General features: G+C 37.8%; 1 protein-coding gene across 1 annotated transcript in view; it reads left to right on the forward strand.

The window, feature by feature from the left end:
• The window catches only part of RFC1 (replication factor C subunit 1), a 42,733-nt gene that overhangs the window by 18,422 nt on the left and 5,112 nt on the right, over positions 1–19,199 (forward strand). Inside the window, exons 5-18 of the mRNA XM_080408443.1 lie at positions 5,664–5,896; positions 6,626–6,700; positions 8,579–8,656; positions 9,513–9,600; positions 9,696–9,994; positions 10,938–11,045; positions 11,544–11,723; positions 12,019–12,123; positions 13,694–14,084; positions 15,093–15,202; positions 16,743–16,857; positions 17,329–17,417; positions 18,471–18,608; positions 19,018–19,113. Of these exons, the coding sequence (XP_080264569.1) occupies positions 5,664–5,896; positions 6,626–6,700; positions 8,579–8,656; positions 9,513–9,600; positions 9,696–9,994; positions 10,938–11,045; positions 11,544–11,723; positions 12,019–12,123; positions 13,694–14,084; positions 15,093–15,202; positions 16,743–16,857; positions 17,329–17,417; positions 18,471–18,608; positions 19,018–19,113 (2,105 nt within the window). The remainder of the gene's footprint in view (positions 1–5,663; positions 5,897–6,625; positions 6,701–8,578; positions 8,657–9,512; positions 9,601–9,695; positions 9,995–10,937; positions 11,046–11,543; positions 11,724–12,018; positions 12,124–13,693; positions 14,085–15,092; positions 15,203–16,742; positions 16,858–17,328; positions 17,418–18,470; positions 18,609–19,017; positions 19,114–19,199) is intronic.

A 19,199-nucleotide genomic window follows, 5' to 3' on the forward strand; every position in this document is an offset into this window, starting at 1 on the left:
CTGGAAGAAATGAATGCATTTATACTTGCCTGGATCTTTTTCAAGTTACTTTCCCTAGTTACTTTTCCCCTAGTTGATTATTTGCTTTTACTGAATATTCCTGATATGCAGGTGCACTAAACCCCAGAACGTGAAATTTCATTACATGATGGGGATTCAGATTTGCTTCTGTGAAATTATAAAGCTGCTGTTAGGGTAAAAGTAAGTAGTTTAAGTGAATAAAACTCTAGAATAAACTGGAAAGAGTTAATGGGCTGATAATTGCTAATTGCATGCCCAGGTAGTACACAGTTTCTATCGCAAGTGTGAGTATTTCATTTAGGAGGAGTTGCTACAGTTGATGGTTTTGCAGATAAAGATCACTTATTTCAGTTTAAATATATTCAGCCTTCTCATATTTTAATGCTCCCTAAACTTGTTTCTAAAGATAATATTAAAAGATAAAATTCTTAGTCAAGCGCATATACTTACTTGGTATATACTGTGGGCAAAAGGGTATTGAAGGGTATGTAGTTTTGCACCAAAGTGTATAATTAGACATGACAGTTACTGCATTGAGGTCTTTCTTGGATCCCAGCACCTTTTTCCCTTGAAGTGGTAAATATGACGGAGGCAACTTCTTGAAATAATCTTTGATAACTGGAAAATCCAAATGGAAATTTACTTCAGGGGAGTAAAGCTGGAATGGTTCAGGTAAGCTTTATAACAGCTTGGAACCTTGACATGTCGATATAGGCGAAGTGCTAACAATTGTAGTTTAAAGTGCATGTTTGTAGTACATCTAAAATCAATTAGTTTGTTGAGAAATGACATAAAAAACCTTAAATGACTGTACAGATCAGGTTTTTTTAAATGTAGGTTGCAGTTGCTGTGTTTTTAAATGAGTAGAAGGATAGAAAAAAATGCACTTTGCTGGTCACACATAGCTTCTGTTCTTTTTGGAAAGAGTTACGGGAGTTGAGTTTGAATAAATTGCTGATTTTTTTTGGAGAAGTGATGGTTATCTTAAAGATGTACTTTAAACAAAAGATGAATACACAACTCAGTCCTACCAGGTGTTGGGACTGTTGACTACTGACCAATGCATGTTTAAGATAATAAAAATCTGATTTCTTTTCACACAAACACTTTTTTCTACCCTCAACTTTAGCCTGGATGGCAATACCTGTTACTCTGGACTGAAAATGGTTTAGGATGGGAACGGTTTTAAGTACTTGTGCAGACATCCAGATTATTGCAATTTATGTAAGTAATATAGATCTAATGACTTTAGGATAGGATGTAGTGCTTTAGCTCAGTATAGGAATCTTTATGTAGTAATCTACCAACACAATTTAACATACATTTATCATAGTAAGTATGAGTTACTTGTCACCTGCAGATGCCCTGCCCATATTTGGTTTTATAACATCATAGTAAGAGGTTGTCTCTGCCTTAAAAATGTTGTATCTGAACAGAATAGGAACCAGGGAGTTCTATAGGATACTGGTAAGGAACTCAACACTACAGAAATAACAAATTAAGAGGAATAAAATATGTTGTTCTGAAGGCCATCTGAGGGTCTGTCTTACGCTGCTTGTTGCTGTTAGCCCTTGCTGCAATAGATTGCTCCCTTTTTAGATTGGCTGAGGTTATTCCTGAACCTGAGCCTTTTAAGATTATTTGATTTTACACAAATGTTTAAAACTGCCTATGTGATTTTGATAGAGCTTAGTTGGGGAACAACCACAGATGTTGCTCTGTAATCGGCAGGTGAAACCCAGTTGAGAAAGGGCGAGAATAGGAAAGAGGAATAGCAGATAGTTACAGGTGGCTGCAGGCAGTGGTTTATTAACCTGATTGTGCTGCTGCTAGAACAGTGTATCAAATAAAAGCCAGATGTGCTTCAATGTTGTGGAATAGTTCTTAAAACACTCAGGATTATAACAGTTGTTTGTTGCTAGGGAAGTTTGTCCTTGTACATTGCTTGGCATAGTAGGTCCCTGCTTCGCGTGTAGTGTTTGCATCCAAAATAGTTGAAAGCAGCCTCCTGGTTGTCATGCCTGTCTGTTCCTGATTAGCTTTCTCTTTGTCACATCTACTTAATTTCCAGAAAAGCTGACTAGAATGTGTGGTCTTGACTTGTGTTTGTAATTCGGCACTAATCCTGTAAAACAACAAATGTGTATGCTCAGGGTATTTTTTCATGGTATAGCACACACAAAAATGTGTGGATGTAATGTTCTGAGAATAGTCTTGTTCTGTTTGTAGCAGAGGGTCTTAAAAAATGAGACCGAGGGATCTTTAAAAGGGTACATTCCAACTGCAGATTAATGCAGACTCCAGTGAAACACTTTTCCTACCTGAACAGCCATATTCTGCTATACAAAGATTTTGCAGTGTAGAAGTAATCTAGTAAATGATAGAATTGATTCCTTTTTCTCCTTTTTGAAGTCTATGCCCCCATTGGGTAAGGCTATCTCAACTGTTCGCCTAGCAATTAAGAATGCAATTAATGTACAATTTTTAGGAGCTGAATTTTTCACTTCTGTTTTTTCCACAAATTATTGGCTTGCCTGTATGGGTGAGAATGCCTCTGCTTTTACAGGTCATATGTTGCAAAATGTTGATCAAAATAGTCCAGCAGCAATACTAGGACTCTTGGTATTTTCAGAGTTGTCAATGAAGTCACCTTAATGCTTGTAAGGAAACTGAAAGTGTACAACTGATTAACATTGCTGTTCATTTCTGTGGCAGTAGGCATGTGTGAAGTTTGTGTCAAGGAGGAAGCGTTAAAGTTTTACTGAAAAAACTGGATGTTGTAATATACTTGAAACAAGGGGAGTGCCTGGAGATCTGGCAAATTTGTGATGTGCTTGTGAATTTCCTGAATCGGGGATGAAACTGTAGCCTGAGTATCTGTCCCTTAAAGCATCTTTTTGAAACCCACATATTAGAACTGCGGTAGTTTTATTTCCTGATGACCACTTTCAAGTTCCCGTTTTGCCTTTATTTATATTTACAGACTGTTCATAAGTGCTGTGAATCTCTTGCCCTTCTTCAGCCACTGCTTGCAGTCAATAAATGCTTCTAATCCTGTCGTTTCTAGGAAGTACATAATTAAGCAAAGCTGTAATTGTTCTAATACTTAATACTGGTATCATAAATGACTCAAATCCACATCCTTTTTAATTACAACCAAATTATATTTATTCTGCTTCTTTCTGCTTGAGAGAAAGCAATATCCTGTTGGGTTTTGTTGTTATTTAAATAGTCATGAGTGAATAATGAAAAAAAATCAATATTGCATGCAGATCTTCTGATAACAATAGTGATGGGTAAAGATCCTCTTCTTGCATGGAGCATCCTTTAGCTTAAGAAAAGCTGGAGGATGGGGAGCAGGATAGGATTGATATCTTCTTTTCAAGACAAATAAATGTAACTACATCTACATTAACTGTTAATTTCTAGTAGTAGGTACATTTTACTTATGCAAATGTATCTTCTTGTTAAATTGAAGAATTTAAAAGTAGTAAAAATATTCCTGAAATTAAGTTTGAGATAAGCAGTCTTCTCTTCTGACCTCAAACTATTGTAAATTAGGAGCCTAAAGCATCTAGTGTCCAAATGTCCCAGGTATTTTACTGCTAAATGGCAGTAAGATATTTGCTGCTGCCTAGGGGAAGTAAACTGTGCTGAGAACACTGAAGCTTTTAGCTTTGTGGTAAAACTTGTTGCTGTCTGCTGAGGCTGTGGGCCTGAATTGTCTCTTCCATATTTTGCTGTGTGAATTGAATTGGCTAAAATGCCACTTTTTGGTAGACAGATTTTTATCTTCAGGCATTCTTGATTTCACTGCTGAACTAATTTCCTGCCTTACAAGTGCATCTTTGTTTTACTTTTCTTTCTGTCCCAGGAATAGTCAGGATCCTCCATTGTACTTGTTAAATTCTGCTTACCAAGTGTTCAGTAACAGGAAGTTCCAGCTGACACCTCTAACAATCTTGTTACTACCACCTATTGAGAAAACATGAAACAAGAAATAATTGTTTCCTTCCATCTCTGTCTGGCATATAATAACATTTATAGAAGACGTATCGTGTCATCTAAATTTAGGGAAGTGATTGTGAAAAGGAGTATAGGGACTGAAATCGGATGACTGGAAAATGAACATATTTTTGTGATATAACTGAACTTAAATTGACAGTATTAAAACAGATGCTTAAAACATTCTGTATCGTGAGGGAAGTGTCTGACATGCCTCTATTTTGAGAAAAGTAAAACCAGACTTCAGTTAGAGGCATGCAAATGAGACTGCCTCCATTTCTGTTCCTCTGTAGTCTGTGTTTTATTCTTTCTGTGTCTAATAGTAATTTTGGACATTTTTCTTGCAGTTTGCTGCTTAGCCCTTGCACACTTTGAGTTTTTAGAAGAGTTCACAAAGAAGGTGTTTTTATCACTAACCAAGAAGTTTGCCCATTGACGTTTGTCTTCTGTGCTGTGATATTAGTCTAATAATTTGGCAGTGATATCTGTAGGTTTTTGTATGCTTCAGTGATAGGGTTTCATTTGTATAACTGTCAGTAAGACTTCACAACATGACACAAAACTCTTGGAAGCCCATGGTAACCTTTTTTTTTTTTTTTTTTTTTTTTTTTTTTGTTATTGATTAACTGTGTGAATAGTTTGAGTCCAGAATGAATAAATGGCTCTCAGACTCTCTTTTCTCATTTTTTTCTTCCTGGAAAGACCATGTCCTGGCTATTTTAGAAGAGTCCTAAAAGGAAAGATGGAGGTTTTGTTCAGTGGTCTGTAGGCTAACATTACATTTATTGATACTGTGTATGCCACATTTCTCCCTCCTTTTAAGTTGAAAAATCTATTTTGTATGCTGACCTCTTGTCTGATTTCTGCATCTTGTGAAATGGCTGCATTTGTTTGAGATGGTGTTGACTGTACTGGAAGAAGAGTGTGTTTAGGTGCAGAAATGTAGAAGATACAGAATAGCTCATAGAATCTCTGACTAAAAGGGAAGAAGTAAAAAAATTATGTTAAAAAGTGTTTCTGCTAAAACTTTCATAAGCTGTAGGCAGGACTTTAAAAAGAACAAGTAAACTTACTCAAGAAGCTTTTATATAAACACAGTGTTCTAATATTTTTTTCCTGGTTTGTGTGAATATTGAGAGATTCTTTAGAACATACAAGTCTACAAAGGCTATATTAGCTGCTCTGTTAATGAATACTATAAAGTAATAAACTAAATGTAGCTTTATACATCACATTTAATACGAAGAGAGTTGTGCCGTTCAATTTGATGTTGCATTAATTAAAAGATAGAGGGTTCAAATTTCAGTGACCAAGATTTTCTGTTTATAATCTTCACTATGTAAGAAGGAAAGGCATTCTTTGTGAACGTTTCTAAATGAGAGGTAATGTATGAACACAAGTAACATTTTATGTGTCATTATTTCAGTACTCGATCTATTCAGACTTGAGCTATGCTATTAAAGATGCTAAATACTATGTGTTATGCAACTTGGCCTTTTTTTAAATAACTTCTAAAACCCTGTAATATTCTCTTAGGATCTGAGTTGATATAGTCTGCCAAAATAGTTATCTTGACAGTTTTGTTTTAAGACTTAAGTTCCATGTCCCAGAAGTAATAGAATACTCTTCATGTTTAGATGAAGAAGATGACTTTGTCAAGAAAAGAATTCCAGTGAAACCAAAGGAGAATGGGATGTCAGCAGTTGGTTGTCAAGGAACAGCTGCAGTGAAAAAGGAAGATGTAAAACCACAAGCTAAAATCAAACCATTATCTTCAGTGAAACAGACTCCTACCTCAGCACTTGATTACTTTGGGACAAGTAGTGTCCAGCGATCAGAAAAGAAACTGGTAGCAAGTAAAAGGAAAGAAGTGAGTACTGATGATGTTGCTTCAGGCTGTTGGTGTGTCTGATAGCAGATCAGAATGGCTGGCTTAACGTCTGCAAGGAGGTACTTAACTGCTTGTCCTACTTAGTGTTACTTTTCAGTAACTACTCAAGTATGAGTTCAACTCTGATGATATGTGAGGCATATCAAGTCCTCAAATGCAAGTTTAGATTAGCATTTCCATGTTTGAGAAGGTGGCACAGAGTTGAAGGTAATATTTTCTCGATTCTTCTTCTTAAGTGACTTTTTTTAAAATGAAGCAGTTTTTTAAGATGAGTGAGTGGGTGGGATAGCTTATAGTTGGGGGTGGAGGGCATGAAGGAGAGGAAAGAGGTTGTTTTCCCAATTTTTATGGCACATATATTCATGGAACAACAAAGCACCAAATAAAGTATGGAGGATATTAAAAATTCATCATGTTGTTGTTTTTTCTTTCAAGCAGGCTGATTCTGATAGCTTCAGAGATGTTCAGCATTGTTTGAAGAAATTAGATATTTATATTATAGCATAGTTTCATTTTGAATAGTAAAATCTCTTTAAAACACCCATGTTTAATAGTATTTATTAGAAAGCTAGGAATAAAATGCTGCATGTCTTATTCCCAGTCCTTTTCTAGAAGTATACAAAATGAATCCATACAGATTAAATAACTGTAATTTACACAATATGGGGAAACTGAACTATTGATCTTTTTTTTCTTTTTTTAATATAGCCTTCACAAAGCAGTGACAGCACATTAGATGATGAGGCCATTGCTAGGCAACTGCAGCTTGAAGAAGATTCAGAGGTGATGCTCTATAATTTCATTGCTTTATGCCAAGAGCAGTTTGTTTAAAATTGTTTTTCCTTAAGAAATTAAGATAGACTTCCCATGCATGCTATAAATAAGTGTAATTAAATTCATCTGTTTACTTAACTCTTGCACATATGTACAAACATAGTCACACAGGTTTTTTATGGGTATTATTGCAGTTATGTAAATAGAGTATCTCCCTTAATCTGTTTTCTGTCTTATCTAGACTTTTATCTACCTGTGCAGTTGATGTGTCTCTAATAATCTTGTTTTTCATATGGAATTCACTTTCTGCTTCCTCATGTTTTTGGTGTGTGGGGGGCTTTTTTGTCTTTGTTTTTTGTGGTTTTTTCATTCCCTGAAGTGGTGAATTAAAAGCCTTTGCTATCCATGAATGTTTCACATGTCACCTGAGTGTTCTTATGGTTAAGAAAAATGTGAACAACCCGTACGTGTGTGTCTTAAAATTTCTTGTTTGAATCAAAATGAGGGAAAGGTACACTTCTTGTACGTGTTTACTTGCTTTTGGGAAAATCAATTCATTTACCATATATTGGTAATATCAAGTATCATTTGAAGTAAATAATTATACATGCAAAATTTAGTCTCATCCTTGACCTCCCCAGAGGTGTGATGAATCTAGCTTTAATCTATCAGAGAAAGGTAACCTGTTGGGCAAAACAAGGTGTTTGCTTTCATTTGAACTGATCTTTGCTGTAACGCTCATGTTGTCTGTATGTATCGTAAAAGGAACATGCTTTATTTCAGGTCTGTCTCTGCCTTAGTTTGGTTTGCGTTTGGTGGTTGCTGCCCTTCCTCTTTCTCACTATACACATGGAAGATAGATGCATTTCATCGTCATGGGCACATAAAAGTAATGCCTATGGCATATCAGTTTTATAAAGTCATCTCTTTGAATCTTATAGCATGGCATGTTGGACTCCAAGGCAGCTGTGAAAGGATTTTTGTTGTTGTTTTGTTACAAAAATCATCAATATTTATTGGCAACAATATATACCATTCAGCAATAGAAGAAGTTTTCCCCAAGGGACCATGTTGGATAGGAGAGGTAACTTGACGATCAGTTATCATTGTAGATTTCACATTTATTTTGTTAGGTGAAATAAAAATAACACCAACCTGACTTTTTTTTTTAAATTATTATTACAATTAATAAACAACTTTCTCAAATTCTGTGTACAGTATTTATTCTTACTGGCTCTTCTGTCAAAGAAAATCAGTTGCAGAAGTAGAAATATTAAAAAGTTAAAGTGTATTTGTTGCCTTAAATTAAACGGAACTGGCAAGACCTGGACAAAGTGCAGTAGCTAAATTCTCCAGAACTGCCAGAAATTTTTTTCATATATGTTGTTAGCAGTAGATGAGAATAAAACTTTGGTTATTTGGAAATTTTAATACTTAACAGGCATTGTTCCTGCTTGGGTTTTGGGAGTGCTTTGAAAGTTTTCTAAAGCCGGTAGGTTGCATCTTGGTGCAAGCTGGTTGTTGTGAGATCTTGGATTCAAATTTTGCATGTTTATTAAATGAAAAGGATACATTACAATAAAAAATATGAAGGAATGGAAGATCTCTTTAAAAATGGATTATACAGGGTTAGTAATGTTCCTAGTGCAACAAATCCAAACTCTGCTTTTCTCACTAGACTTCAATCTCACCTCTTTTTTGAGGGAACAAGTAATTCTTCAGTACCATTTTCAGAAATCTGTTTTCCTCTGATGCACTTTTCCCAGCTATGTGCTGTTTTATTTTTGATAAACTTTGACTTTAACAGCAGATAGCTTTAAAAAATTAAAGCAGAATTAAACCTTGTCAGACATTATTCTAAAAATAGCTTTTTTTTTTTTTTATTAGCTGGAGAGACAGCTGCATGAAGATGAAGAATTTGCTAAAACTTTGGCCATGTTGGATGAAACACCACAGAAGAAGAAGGTTGAACTCTATTTTTAAACTCTCGTTTTTAGAAATTGCGTTGCTGGGAGTGTTCTTATTGGGACACCTAACCTTTGTTTTGAGACTTCCATACAAATGCATTAAAACCAGCAATTTGCATGAAAATAACATATATAATTTTGATACTTTCCTCCTGGATTTTCCTCACTCAGTAGATACTGTCCTTCCTAATCAGACAGCTGCCATCATTGTATGTTTGTGCTATCTGCTTCTGTTGAAATGGGATTTTAAGTTCTAGCTCTGATTGAGGGAAGTGTGTTGCTGAAGACTTATGCTTTAGAACACCTAAACACCTATATCCAGAGGACAGGATGAAGTAAAATGAGTCAATGGCACAAGCTGGTGAAAAGTGATGGGAGAACAAGGAAGGAGGACAGTACACTCTCCTTGCTTCAAGAGAAGGGGCAAGCAAGGATCTTGATAGTTTTGAGACTAACCCTAGTGATGGAGGGATCTTAAAGGTTCTCATAGCTTGTGGTATAAGGCACAGTGAAATATTTGCTGTGTTGTACATCAAGGCTTTTAGAATTTAGGATTGTTAATTTGAATATACCAAATACTAGTATTTCTAGACTAATCAGTAAACCAATTAGGATCAAAATTTACTGTAACCTCAAAGCTTGTCTGGCCTTTGACTTAAGGAATTTATGTGCGTGGCTGAGTGCAGAATTTGCTCTTCTGCCTGCTTTGACAAGAGGTTGTATTCTGACGTGGTAGGGATCAGCTTTGTTAGGTGTCATTTCGTGTGTACTTAACAGTAGGGAAACCTGGGGAGCTGGGCTTAATGGTAGCTTGGTACATGAATCTCTGACTTTGGTGTTGTGGGTTTATTTAGGCTCGGAAAGATTCAGGAGGAGAGCAAACATTGCTGAGCGTCAAGAGCAGTCCTAACATGACAGAAGGATATAAGCAGTCAGAAGGAGGTAGGATATGGAATACAGAAAACATTTCACCAATTTATAACATTAATGAGATGCATTCTCACGTATGTGCTTTCCTCCCTCTGCCTCCTTTCAAGTGAAATCAACAAACTCAACAGGTGAAGCAAAGAATTACACTGCGAAGCAGCAAACTAAATCTGAACATTCAAAAGGCCCTCATGTATCCTCCCGATCACCAGGTGGTAAAACAGCAAGAGAGTTGATGAATAAGACCTCGCCTTTGAAACCTAGTTCTAGGCTTGTGTCTCTGAAACAAAAAGAAGAGATTGCTGAAAAGGAAAGAGGTGCTCAAAGTTTGGTATCTAAAGAAAAAAATACTCGAGGGAAAGAAAAGACAACACCAAAGAAGGAGAAAATTTCTCCCAAGAAGACTGAGGTAGGAGCTATCAAAATGAATTTAGTAGTCTTGGTGGAGTTTTCAGGAAAACGTTTTAATTTATTACTGTTTATGTGTCATTATTGTTACTTAGTACTTTGAATCTTCTAGGCAATTCTTAGAACTTTAATTTTAGTAAGGCTTTACATTCCCAGCAATTACAAAAATATAAGAAAAAAATCAGTTTAAAAAGTGTAAGTTAAATGCATGAAGGAACTGAGAGTTCTTTAATGGTCATTAAGGTATGCATATACACTGCAAAATCAGTCTGGTGCTTTTCATGTTTGTTTGCTGAAAAAATGCAGACTGCAGGGATTCTGACCCTCACCTAGTGAGGGAAAGCTTACTGTTTATGTGAGGGTGGTGACCTTGTAGATCTGTACTGCTGTTAGAATGATAAATAGCACTGTTTGATTTCTTGTAGTGTCCTGTCATCTCCTGTTTCTGAAGTATATTTCTTATGATTGATACGTTATGTAGGAATATAATTTTAACAGATTCTCTAACTGTAACTATTGAACACACAGCTTAAACGTTTCTTAAAAGTAGAAATACTATGAAGCAGACTTCTAAGTGTAGATCTTAGTCTATACCTGATAATCATTCTGAAATAAAATAGGATGTGAATTTAACAATTTATGAATGAAGTGAGCATGTAGATGTGGAATGCAGGTGAATCTGCAAAAACTTGACCATAAATAGTAGGTCTATGTTTTTAAAACTCTCAGATGAGTTTTTTAAATCTTTAACAGCAAAAAAACCCTCAAAGCACAAGCAGCAAAACCTAGAGCAAGCTTTGGTACTGCATCTCAATCTACTAAAAACAAGTGTTAGACCTTAATTTTCCTTCGGTGCTTAAAAGTGTCTTAAACTCTGATGCTTGAGGGTTGGGGTTTTTTAATACATATGATATGCATGTTAATTTTTTCCCCTCCTGCCCAAGTCTGTAAGTCCTGAGGACTCTGAAAAGAAGCGAATTAATTATCAAGCCTACCGAAGCTTCCTTAATCGTGAGGGTCCAAAAGCGCTGGGGTCCAAAGAAATACCTCGGGTAAGTTTGGCTACAGCAGAATTCTGTATGTAGAAGTGTATCATGGACTGACTGTGATCTAACAAGGATCAACTAAACTGTTTACCAACTGGTATTTTTTTTACAGTAGGAAGTATGCATTGGAAAAAACTAAATTATAATGCAAAGCAGTGACTAATCCAGTACTTGGTTTATGAAGCCGTGATGATGAAAAATAGTTACTGGTCTTAAAGTTGAAGATTGCTGTCATTCCTTTGACTGGTGTGCAATGCTTGAAGCACAGAGTATTATGAGTACAAGGAGTCAGATAAACCACGTGTGAAGTTTTGTTGGTAGCAGCTATTACTTTTAATGACTTTTGAACTTCTAGAACTAATACCTAGCTAGGTATGATAGGCTTATTTTTAATTTTTCATAGGGTACGTGGCATTGTAGGGGGCTAGAAAAAGCTTATGGTGAAGAGGCATTTGATAGCATTGCATTAGGTAATGGTGTTTTCTGCGACCTTCTGCTTCTCAGGGTGCTGAAAACTGCTTGGAAGGCCTGACATTCGTAATTACAGGTGTTCTGGAGTGTATTGAAAGAGATGAGGCCAAGTCTCTGATCGAACGTTATGGAGGAAAAGTAACTGGTAATGTCAGCAAGAAGACAAACTATCTGGTTATGGGGCGAGACTGTGGCCAGTCTAAATGTGAGAAGGTGAGCGTTCCTGTACCTGAGCAAAGTCGGAGTGAAACAGTGAACTGTTCATATCTAACTGTTGATTTTCATCTCTGCCAAAATGAGGCAGTACTACCAATAAAGTGCATGTTAAAAAGGAAAAGTTGCCTAGTGGTTTAGGGCTTTGCTTTGTTTTTATTTATATGTGTATATACACCCACATAGATAAATTAAAAAAACCTTTTTGTTGTGTTCCTAAATGCAGTCATTACTGGAAAGCACTTCGAAGTGAATTATGTAACTCCTAACTTTTTGATTCTGGCTTTTGCTCCAGGCATCAACTTTAGGGACAAAAGTTATTGATGAAGATGGCCTGTTTGATCTTATTCGAACTATGCCAGGCAAAAAGTCCAAATATGAACTGGCAGCTGAAACAGAGGTTTGTTCATTATAAACTTAGGGGTGGTTTTCTTATGTGTGTGGGTTTTGTGTTTTGTTTTTTTTTTACTTTGGTCTTTTTTTAACAGAAAGGAGTTTTGTCTTCTGTTCCAGTAATAATAACCCTGCAATTTTCAATGTGACCTTCTAGGCTAAAAGTATTGAAAGCAAAAATTTTGTATTTGTGGCTAAGACTTCTACTTGGGAGCTATAGGGCTTTTCCCCACCTTAACGTTTTTATACTCTGACATTATTCTGTATTTTAGGTATCTGACTGGGGGGTAATTGTACCTCCTTAGATGGCTTCATTTGTAAACTTTGAGGTTTTTATTCGTTCTTTGAAATAAGTAATTGTGACTGATACTGTGTCTGATACCCAGACAGGCCCAATATAAAGTTGTACTGTAAACATGAGACAACTTATGTAAACCATGTCTATACGTAACAGATTTTGTCTTTGTGGTACTTGAACTAATACTAGAGGTGATTTTTTTCAGGGAACATTGTAAAAAGAGTAACGAGTTTTTTATGTACATTTAAACTTAGTCTGTAATGGCTGATAAAATATTATTAAAATCTGTTAGCTCTAGCGTGTTGTGCATTCGGTATAGCTGTTGCTTTTGGCACTTCTGAAGTGGCTAGACACGAATTGTTGTGTGTAAAGATACTATTGGTGTCTTAAGGAAAAGCAACTCCAAGCTTACTAACTAACTACTTTTACTCCTGTCGTGGTTTCACCCTAGCCAGCAGCTATGCACCACGCAGCTGCTCGCTCAATCCCTACCCTGGTGGGATGAGGGAGAGAATTGAAAAAGTGAGAAAACTCAGCTGAGATAAAAACAGTTTAAGTAAAGCAAAAGCTGCAAACACAATCAAAGCAAGAAAAACTGCTTCTCATCAGCAGGCAGGTGTTCAGCTATTTCCAGGAGAGCAGGGCTCCATCATGCATAATGGTTACTTGGGAAGACAAATGCCATCACTCTGCACATTTCCCTGCTGCCCTGTCCTACCACAACCACCCCCTTCTTCTGTATGTGAGCACCGCTCAGCAGCAATAACTAAAGCATCCTTGCATTGTTAACGCTGTTTCCGGCACAAATCCAAAACAAAGCCCCATACCAGCTCTGTGAAGAAAATTAACTTTACCCCAGCCAAAGCTAGCACAACTAACTCCCTTTGAATTGCTTTGGGTTGAACGCTTTCTGGAAGCCTTGTTTTGCAAGAGCTTCATGGGTGTCTGGCCCATTTGTTCCAACCTGACTGTCATTAGCGTTGCTTTTTTTAAATAATGTATCAGGCTCCGTGAGTAAGGCAACTGCTTTTGGAATGACCAGAACATTTCCTGCCTCTCTTTTCTGGGTTGTGCTGTGGAACCAAGTGGTATCATGTTTAACAGTGGTTTATTTTTCAGTGGAGTACTACTTCATCTGCTCTTGAAGTTCTATTTATCAATATATAAGCTTTGTTACTTTCTTAAGCACTCCTGTACATGCGTTCAATGACAGTCTGTTTATTTACTGTATAGGTTTTTCAAAATTTCCCTTTAATTTCTTTACCTTTGTTTCCCTAAGGCAAAAAAAGCAGCACCTGTAAAGACACCGCAGAAAGCAGAAGCTGGAAAAAGGAATTTTAGCCCTCTCAAGAGAGAAGCCGATAATAAAAAATGCAGGTCTACTCCTCAAAAAGGAGATACTGTCAAATCGGCCAAGAAAGAAACGGTTGCTGTTCGAAAGCTTATGGATTTTAAACGGCAGACCGTAGAGGAGAAAGAAGCCTCAAAACCTAAGGGGAACTTGGTTTCTGAGATAAATGAAGACAAAACAGAGAAATTGCTATGGGTAGATAAATATAAGCCTGTATCTCTTAAGGCAATAATTGGACAGCAGGGTGAGCAAAGCTGTGCCAATAAACTCCTCCGATGGCTCAGAAATTGGCACAAGAATATCTCAGAAGATGGACAAGGTGACGAGCGTGGTTAACTTTTCTGTGTTTTTCCATGCCAATCGTGCTGCTTGGTTCCCTGAACTGATAAGGGCCTTTGGGATAGCAGAGAAGCTTAGAAGTCAGGAACAAGGCTGCAGTTGGATGCGTTTTTAGCAGCAGTTGAGCCTGCGTTTTTCTTGTTGAAGCAGTTGTTCACTTGTCTGTCCGTGTCCCCCATCCTTGTCCCTCTGCCCTGCCCGCCCCCCCCAAAAAAAGAAACCACCAAAACCCCCACAAAACACAAACCAACCCATCAAGCAACCAGAACAGAAAATTGTCTGAAAATATTTTTTTAATTCTTGTGGTAGTCTCTTAAATGCGTATGTGGTGGGGTTTTTTTTTCCTACAAGAAACCAAAATAATCTAGTAGTAATGTATATAATAATGGCCTCAGGTTCAGCCTGCTGAATTCTTTCTTGCCAAGAGAAACATTGACCAGTGCTAATATGTCTGTACACATGGTGAAAATACAGGATAGCAGTATGCCCAAAGGGCTGCTGTCATGCATGGGGAAAATTGTTAAGGTCCTGGTTCTGCCTGACAAGTAGTCCATGTCATTCATAGTTTGTCATGGTACAGACAAGTTTTTTCCTGTGTTTAAAATAGCATTTAAGTTTCACTTCAGCCATAGTGGGTAGTGGGGTTTTTCTGTGTTGTGTGTTTGGGGTTTGGTTTAGTTTAGGGGGTGGGGGTGGTGTTTGTTTTTGTTTTGTGGGTTTTTTTTATGAGGTTGTGAGGAAATTGCTGAAGTGGTTGTATTAATAGTACTTCTGCTGTTTTTCACTTTACAGTCACTGCAAGTCTTAAACTAAGACGGTTTAAGCTGCTTTTCACCAAATGGTTAGGGATGCAGATATGGATGCGTATTTTTTAATACCTGTATCAGGCCTCAAGTGCGGAAGAATTGTAGTGGTGTTTGAATCTTTAGAAGTATGCAGTTTGTTTTGTAATACATACCTAGGTAAAACCTGGAATCTTCTTTTATAGCAAAGACCAATAAAACTGGAGGCAAAGACGATGCTACTGGTTTTAAAGCAGCATTACTTTCTGGTCCGCCCGGAGTTGGTAAAACTACTACAGCTTCTTTGGTTTGTAAGGTGAGTTCATGTTAAGGGTTGTTCCCAGCAGTATTTGTTATATATTGATTCTTTGTCTGGATACAGGTACATTGTGCAGGTCTATGTCCCCCTAAATGGCCAGGGTCTGCTCCTAGCCTAGTTCTGCCTGCTCGTAGGTTAAAATATGTGCATGTTTAGATACCTTTATCAGGTCTAAAGGCAGTGAGAGTGAGAACGTAGCAGTGGGTGTCTGTTTCTTTCTGTTGTATTGAGAGGAAGCGCGTGACAGTATGTTGAACAATTGGAAATGGCTTTCAAAAATTCTGAGTGTTCAACCTAGTTCTACAAGTTAGGGAATATTTGTGCTAAATTTAGTGGGAATTTTAATTTTGACAAGCTTTTTGAAAGACTTGGTTCTGTTTTTTATATATCGAACAAAGATATCTTCCCCAGACTCATTCTAAATTCAAATACTACTTCAGGATGAAAAAAGTTGACAGGGCTATGTGTCAGTCTCTAAATCTGAATTCAGAAATTGGTGTTACAGTAAGTTAAGAAAACCCGTGTTCCACTGCATCATGAGAATCAGCTGAGAACTTCATATTGTGGAAACTAAAGCTAACTTACTAATAGTGTTGCTGTAACAAGTTACAGGGTTTATTTTGTTCTCTCAGAATATGATAATACCAGCTTGGAGGGGTTCAGATCTATTGCCCGCTATCTGACCTTTGTGGTGGAAAGGAGTGCTTCCTTACCTCAGTGTTTGAGTTGTATAGAGTAACGCCCCATCTTTCCCACCTCTTCCTCCCACCCTTACAGCATGGTCTTTTCTGCTTCTGGTCTCCAGCCTAGCGCTTGCTCACAGCTGGTTGAGGTCTCTGCAGAGCGTTTCATCATGTTCCATAGGAACAGCCAACAAAACGGGGGGGGGCGGGGGGCGGGGAGTGTGTGTGTGTGTGTGTTCAAGCTGCAAGCCCAAGGCTGTGTGCAGTTCACTGCTGCACTGTGGCGTGCCCCTGGCAGGGGAGTTTGCCGATGAAGGAGCAGGTGGGTTAAGTTCTTTCAGGTACTGACATGCAGCCCAGCCCTGTTCTGAAGTGTTGGAATTGCTGGGGGAATCATGTGGTTCCAAGCTGTTAAACAGTTAAAACCTTTTCTGTCCTTCAGCTTTTTGGAGGTATGTGGCATGTTTCTTTTTGCATAAGACTTTGATATGCAGCTGGAAATACCATGGAGCTTAGCCAGTCTTGGCTCATAGTTCTGTTTTTATCCTTGGTGGTAGTTCTGTTAATCTTTCAGGACTAAATTTGTGCCACTAACTCTGCAAGCCTTCCACACCCCCAATTCCCAGTTCTCAGTTGGGCGTGTCTGTTCTGTGTGTGGTTACAAATATTTTTGAGGTGTAAGAGAAAAGGAGTATTAAGGGGAGGAGGGAATCAAAGCCACAAATTAGTGAAAACAGTGCTGTGTAAGAGCTTTCTGCTGGAACTCTGAAATACTGTTTCTAATTCTGAATATGCATATGCTCTTTCACTGATGTGTGTTCTCATTTTTTGTGTGGTTTGTGTGTTTGGACTAGGAGCTGGGGTACAGCTATGTGGAGCTGAATGCTAGTGACACTCGCAGTAAGAACAGTCTGAAGGAAGTAGTTGCCGAATCGCTTAACAACACCAGCATCAAAGACTTCTGTTCTGGTATGTCTGTTGTTTGAAGGAAGATTTTTGTTATAGTAAGAGTCCGGTTACAGGAGGGACAGAGCTTGCTTATTATACAACAAACAGTGTTAGGAATTTAACTTGCTCATCATGTGGAGGGATCTCACTGATAGGGATAGCTTAATTTAGTAAGTTGTTTTATCTCATCTTTAGTTGCAGAATTATATCCTGGTATTAGTAGAATCAGTCATCAGTCTGCATGGACTACTCAAGAACTCTGCAGTTGCTCTTCTGTTGTATGAGACTTCTCTCTTGGAAGATGACACGAGGTTGTAGTCAGTTCTGTTCTGTGAATGTAGGAGATTCATGTGATCAGGAGTCAGAGCAAGAGATTTGTCACCACCTCAGTTGTCTAGGATGGGGTTACCTAACCTATAAAGCATTGGGTAAAACTCTGAGCGAGAACCTATCTTATTCCCATTTCATTTTCTTGTTCATATTCATTTTCAGGCACATCCTCATCAGTTAGCGGGAAACATGTATTGATCATGGATGAAGTGGATGGTATGGCAGGCAATGAAGACAGAGGAGGGATTCAGGTGAAACTGCTATAGTTATTAGCTAATGCCATTGCTAAGAGTACATACCATATATAGCACAAAATATTGTCAAGCCAGTCTACTGTCCTCCACCCATGGTCCATAGAAAGTCTTTGTAGAGTACAGTTTCTCTGATCTATTTTAGAAGTCTGTGTTTGTGTAAGAAGAGTTATGCATTGGTAGAGGGGGGGAGGGGAAAGGTACTTCTGTAAAAGAAACCTGGAGTGATGAACTTGGGTGTGTGAACTTAAGTTTTTTCCTGGACAGGTGAATTTATTCTAAGGTCTCTGTAGCTGACATCTATCTGCAGCAGGAAGTTTGTAATCTGGCTGGGACAGTTGCTCTCTTCAGTAGGCAGTAACACTGAGTAAACAATGTGGCATAGGCAGTATTATCCTTTGTTTTCCTTAGCAGCTCCAGTTTTACCTTTTGAAGATTTCCTATGGTCACATACAATACTTTGACAGTAAAGGGCATACAGATCTTTAGCTCAGGTGCGCAGACACTTGCATTGCAGGAATATGAAACTGAATTTCACCTTAGTTAGACTAGGCAAAGTTTGTTCTGGTAAGCCTAATAATGCGGAAACCTCAGGGTTGAGCTCTTTGGATAGGGAAGAGCTGATGTTTTTACTTCCTGCTGCTTCATTGTGTGCGGCAGGGTGCAGTCAGGGAGGTTTGTGCTCCCTCTGAGCATGGGCTTGGTCAAACCGGCCTTTGGACGAGTTAATCTAGTTCTGCCGGTGGACAGCTGTACTCTGGGCTGTTGATCTTCATTGGTTCATGAAGACTGTTCCAAACATGGTTGCTCAAAGTAGATAGTGGAAGTGGGGAGACAGCAGACTTACTGCAGCTGAATCGAATAGCGAGCAAAAAAGTAGGAGAGGGGCTAGGTTTTCACTCTGTATAAATATGATTACAGTAGGAGTTTATTATAGACTTGCACTTGTCAAGGATCTGATTTAAGGCAGGGAATAAACCAGGAGAATGCTTGGTATGACATTTTAATAATTGAGTTACTTGATGCAATTGTTGTAATGTGTTTAAATTACAGGAGTTGATTGGTTTGATTAGACACACAAAGATACCAATCATCTGTATGTGTAACGATCGCAACCATCCTAAAATTCGTTCCTTGGTCCACTACTGTTTTGATCTTCGTTTTCAGAGACCTCGTCTAGAACAGATTAAGGTAAGAAGGCTGTGGCTGTATGGGCTGTACTGAATTACCATCAGGAACTTCTGTCTTCACGTGGCAGAACTTACACGGAATTGGAAACATCACATAAAACTTAATGGGTCACCTCAGTGGGTAACTGCCTTTCAAAATGGGTTGTCTGAATTCTAAAATCTGAAAGGCTTTGGGAAGAAAAATTCAATCTTAAATATATCAAAAAATTTCTTTTTTTAAATGATCTTGTACTTTTCCTACACTAGTGACAAGGAATTACTTATGTTTAAGAGCGAAAATTTAAATTATACATTCTATAAAAGAACTAGAAAAATACGGTGATGTTCTTTCATAGATGTGTCAATATGTTCTGTAGGGGGAAGACTTCACAGGAATTCTCTAGTGACGCTTCCTCAATTGTATATTACAGGGTGCCATGATGTCTATTGCGTTTAAAGAAGGTTTAAAAATTCCACCACCTGCTATGCAAGAGATAATCCTGGCAGCAAATCAGGACATCAGACAGGTCTGTGCCAATTCGGCAGCAGCGTCCATTTGGATAGCACATCATGTACAAGTCCTTGGCTTCAGCTTAGCATTTGAACAGTATTA

This window comes from Falco punctatus, assembly GCF_963210335.1.
Source record: "Falco punctatus genome assembly, chromosome: 1".
NCBI classification, from domain to species: Eukaryota; Metazoa; Chordata; class Aves; order Falconiformes; family Falconidae; genus Falco; species Falco punctatus.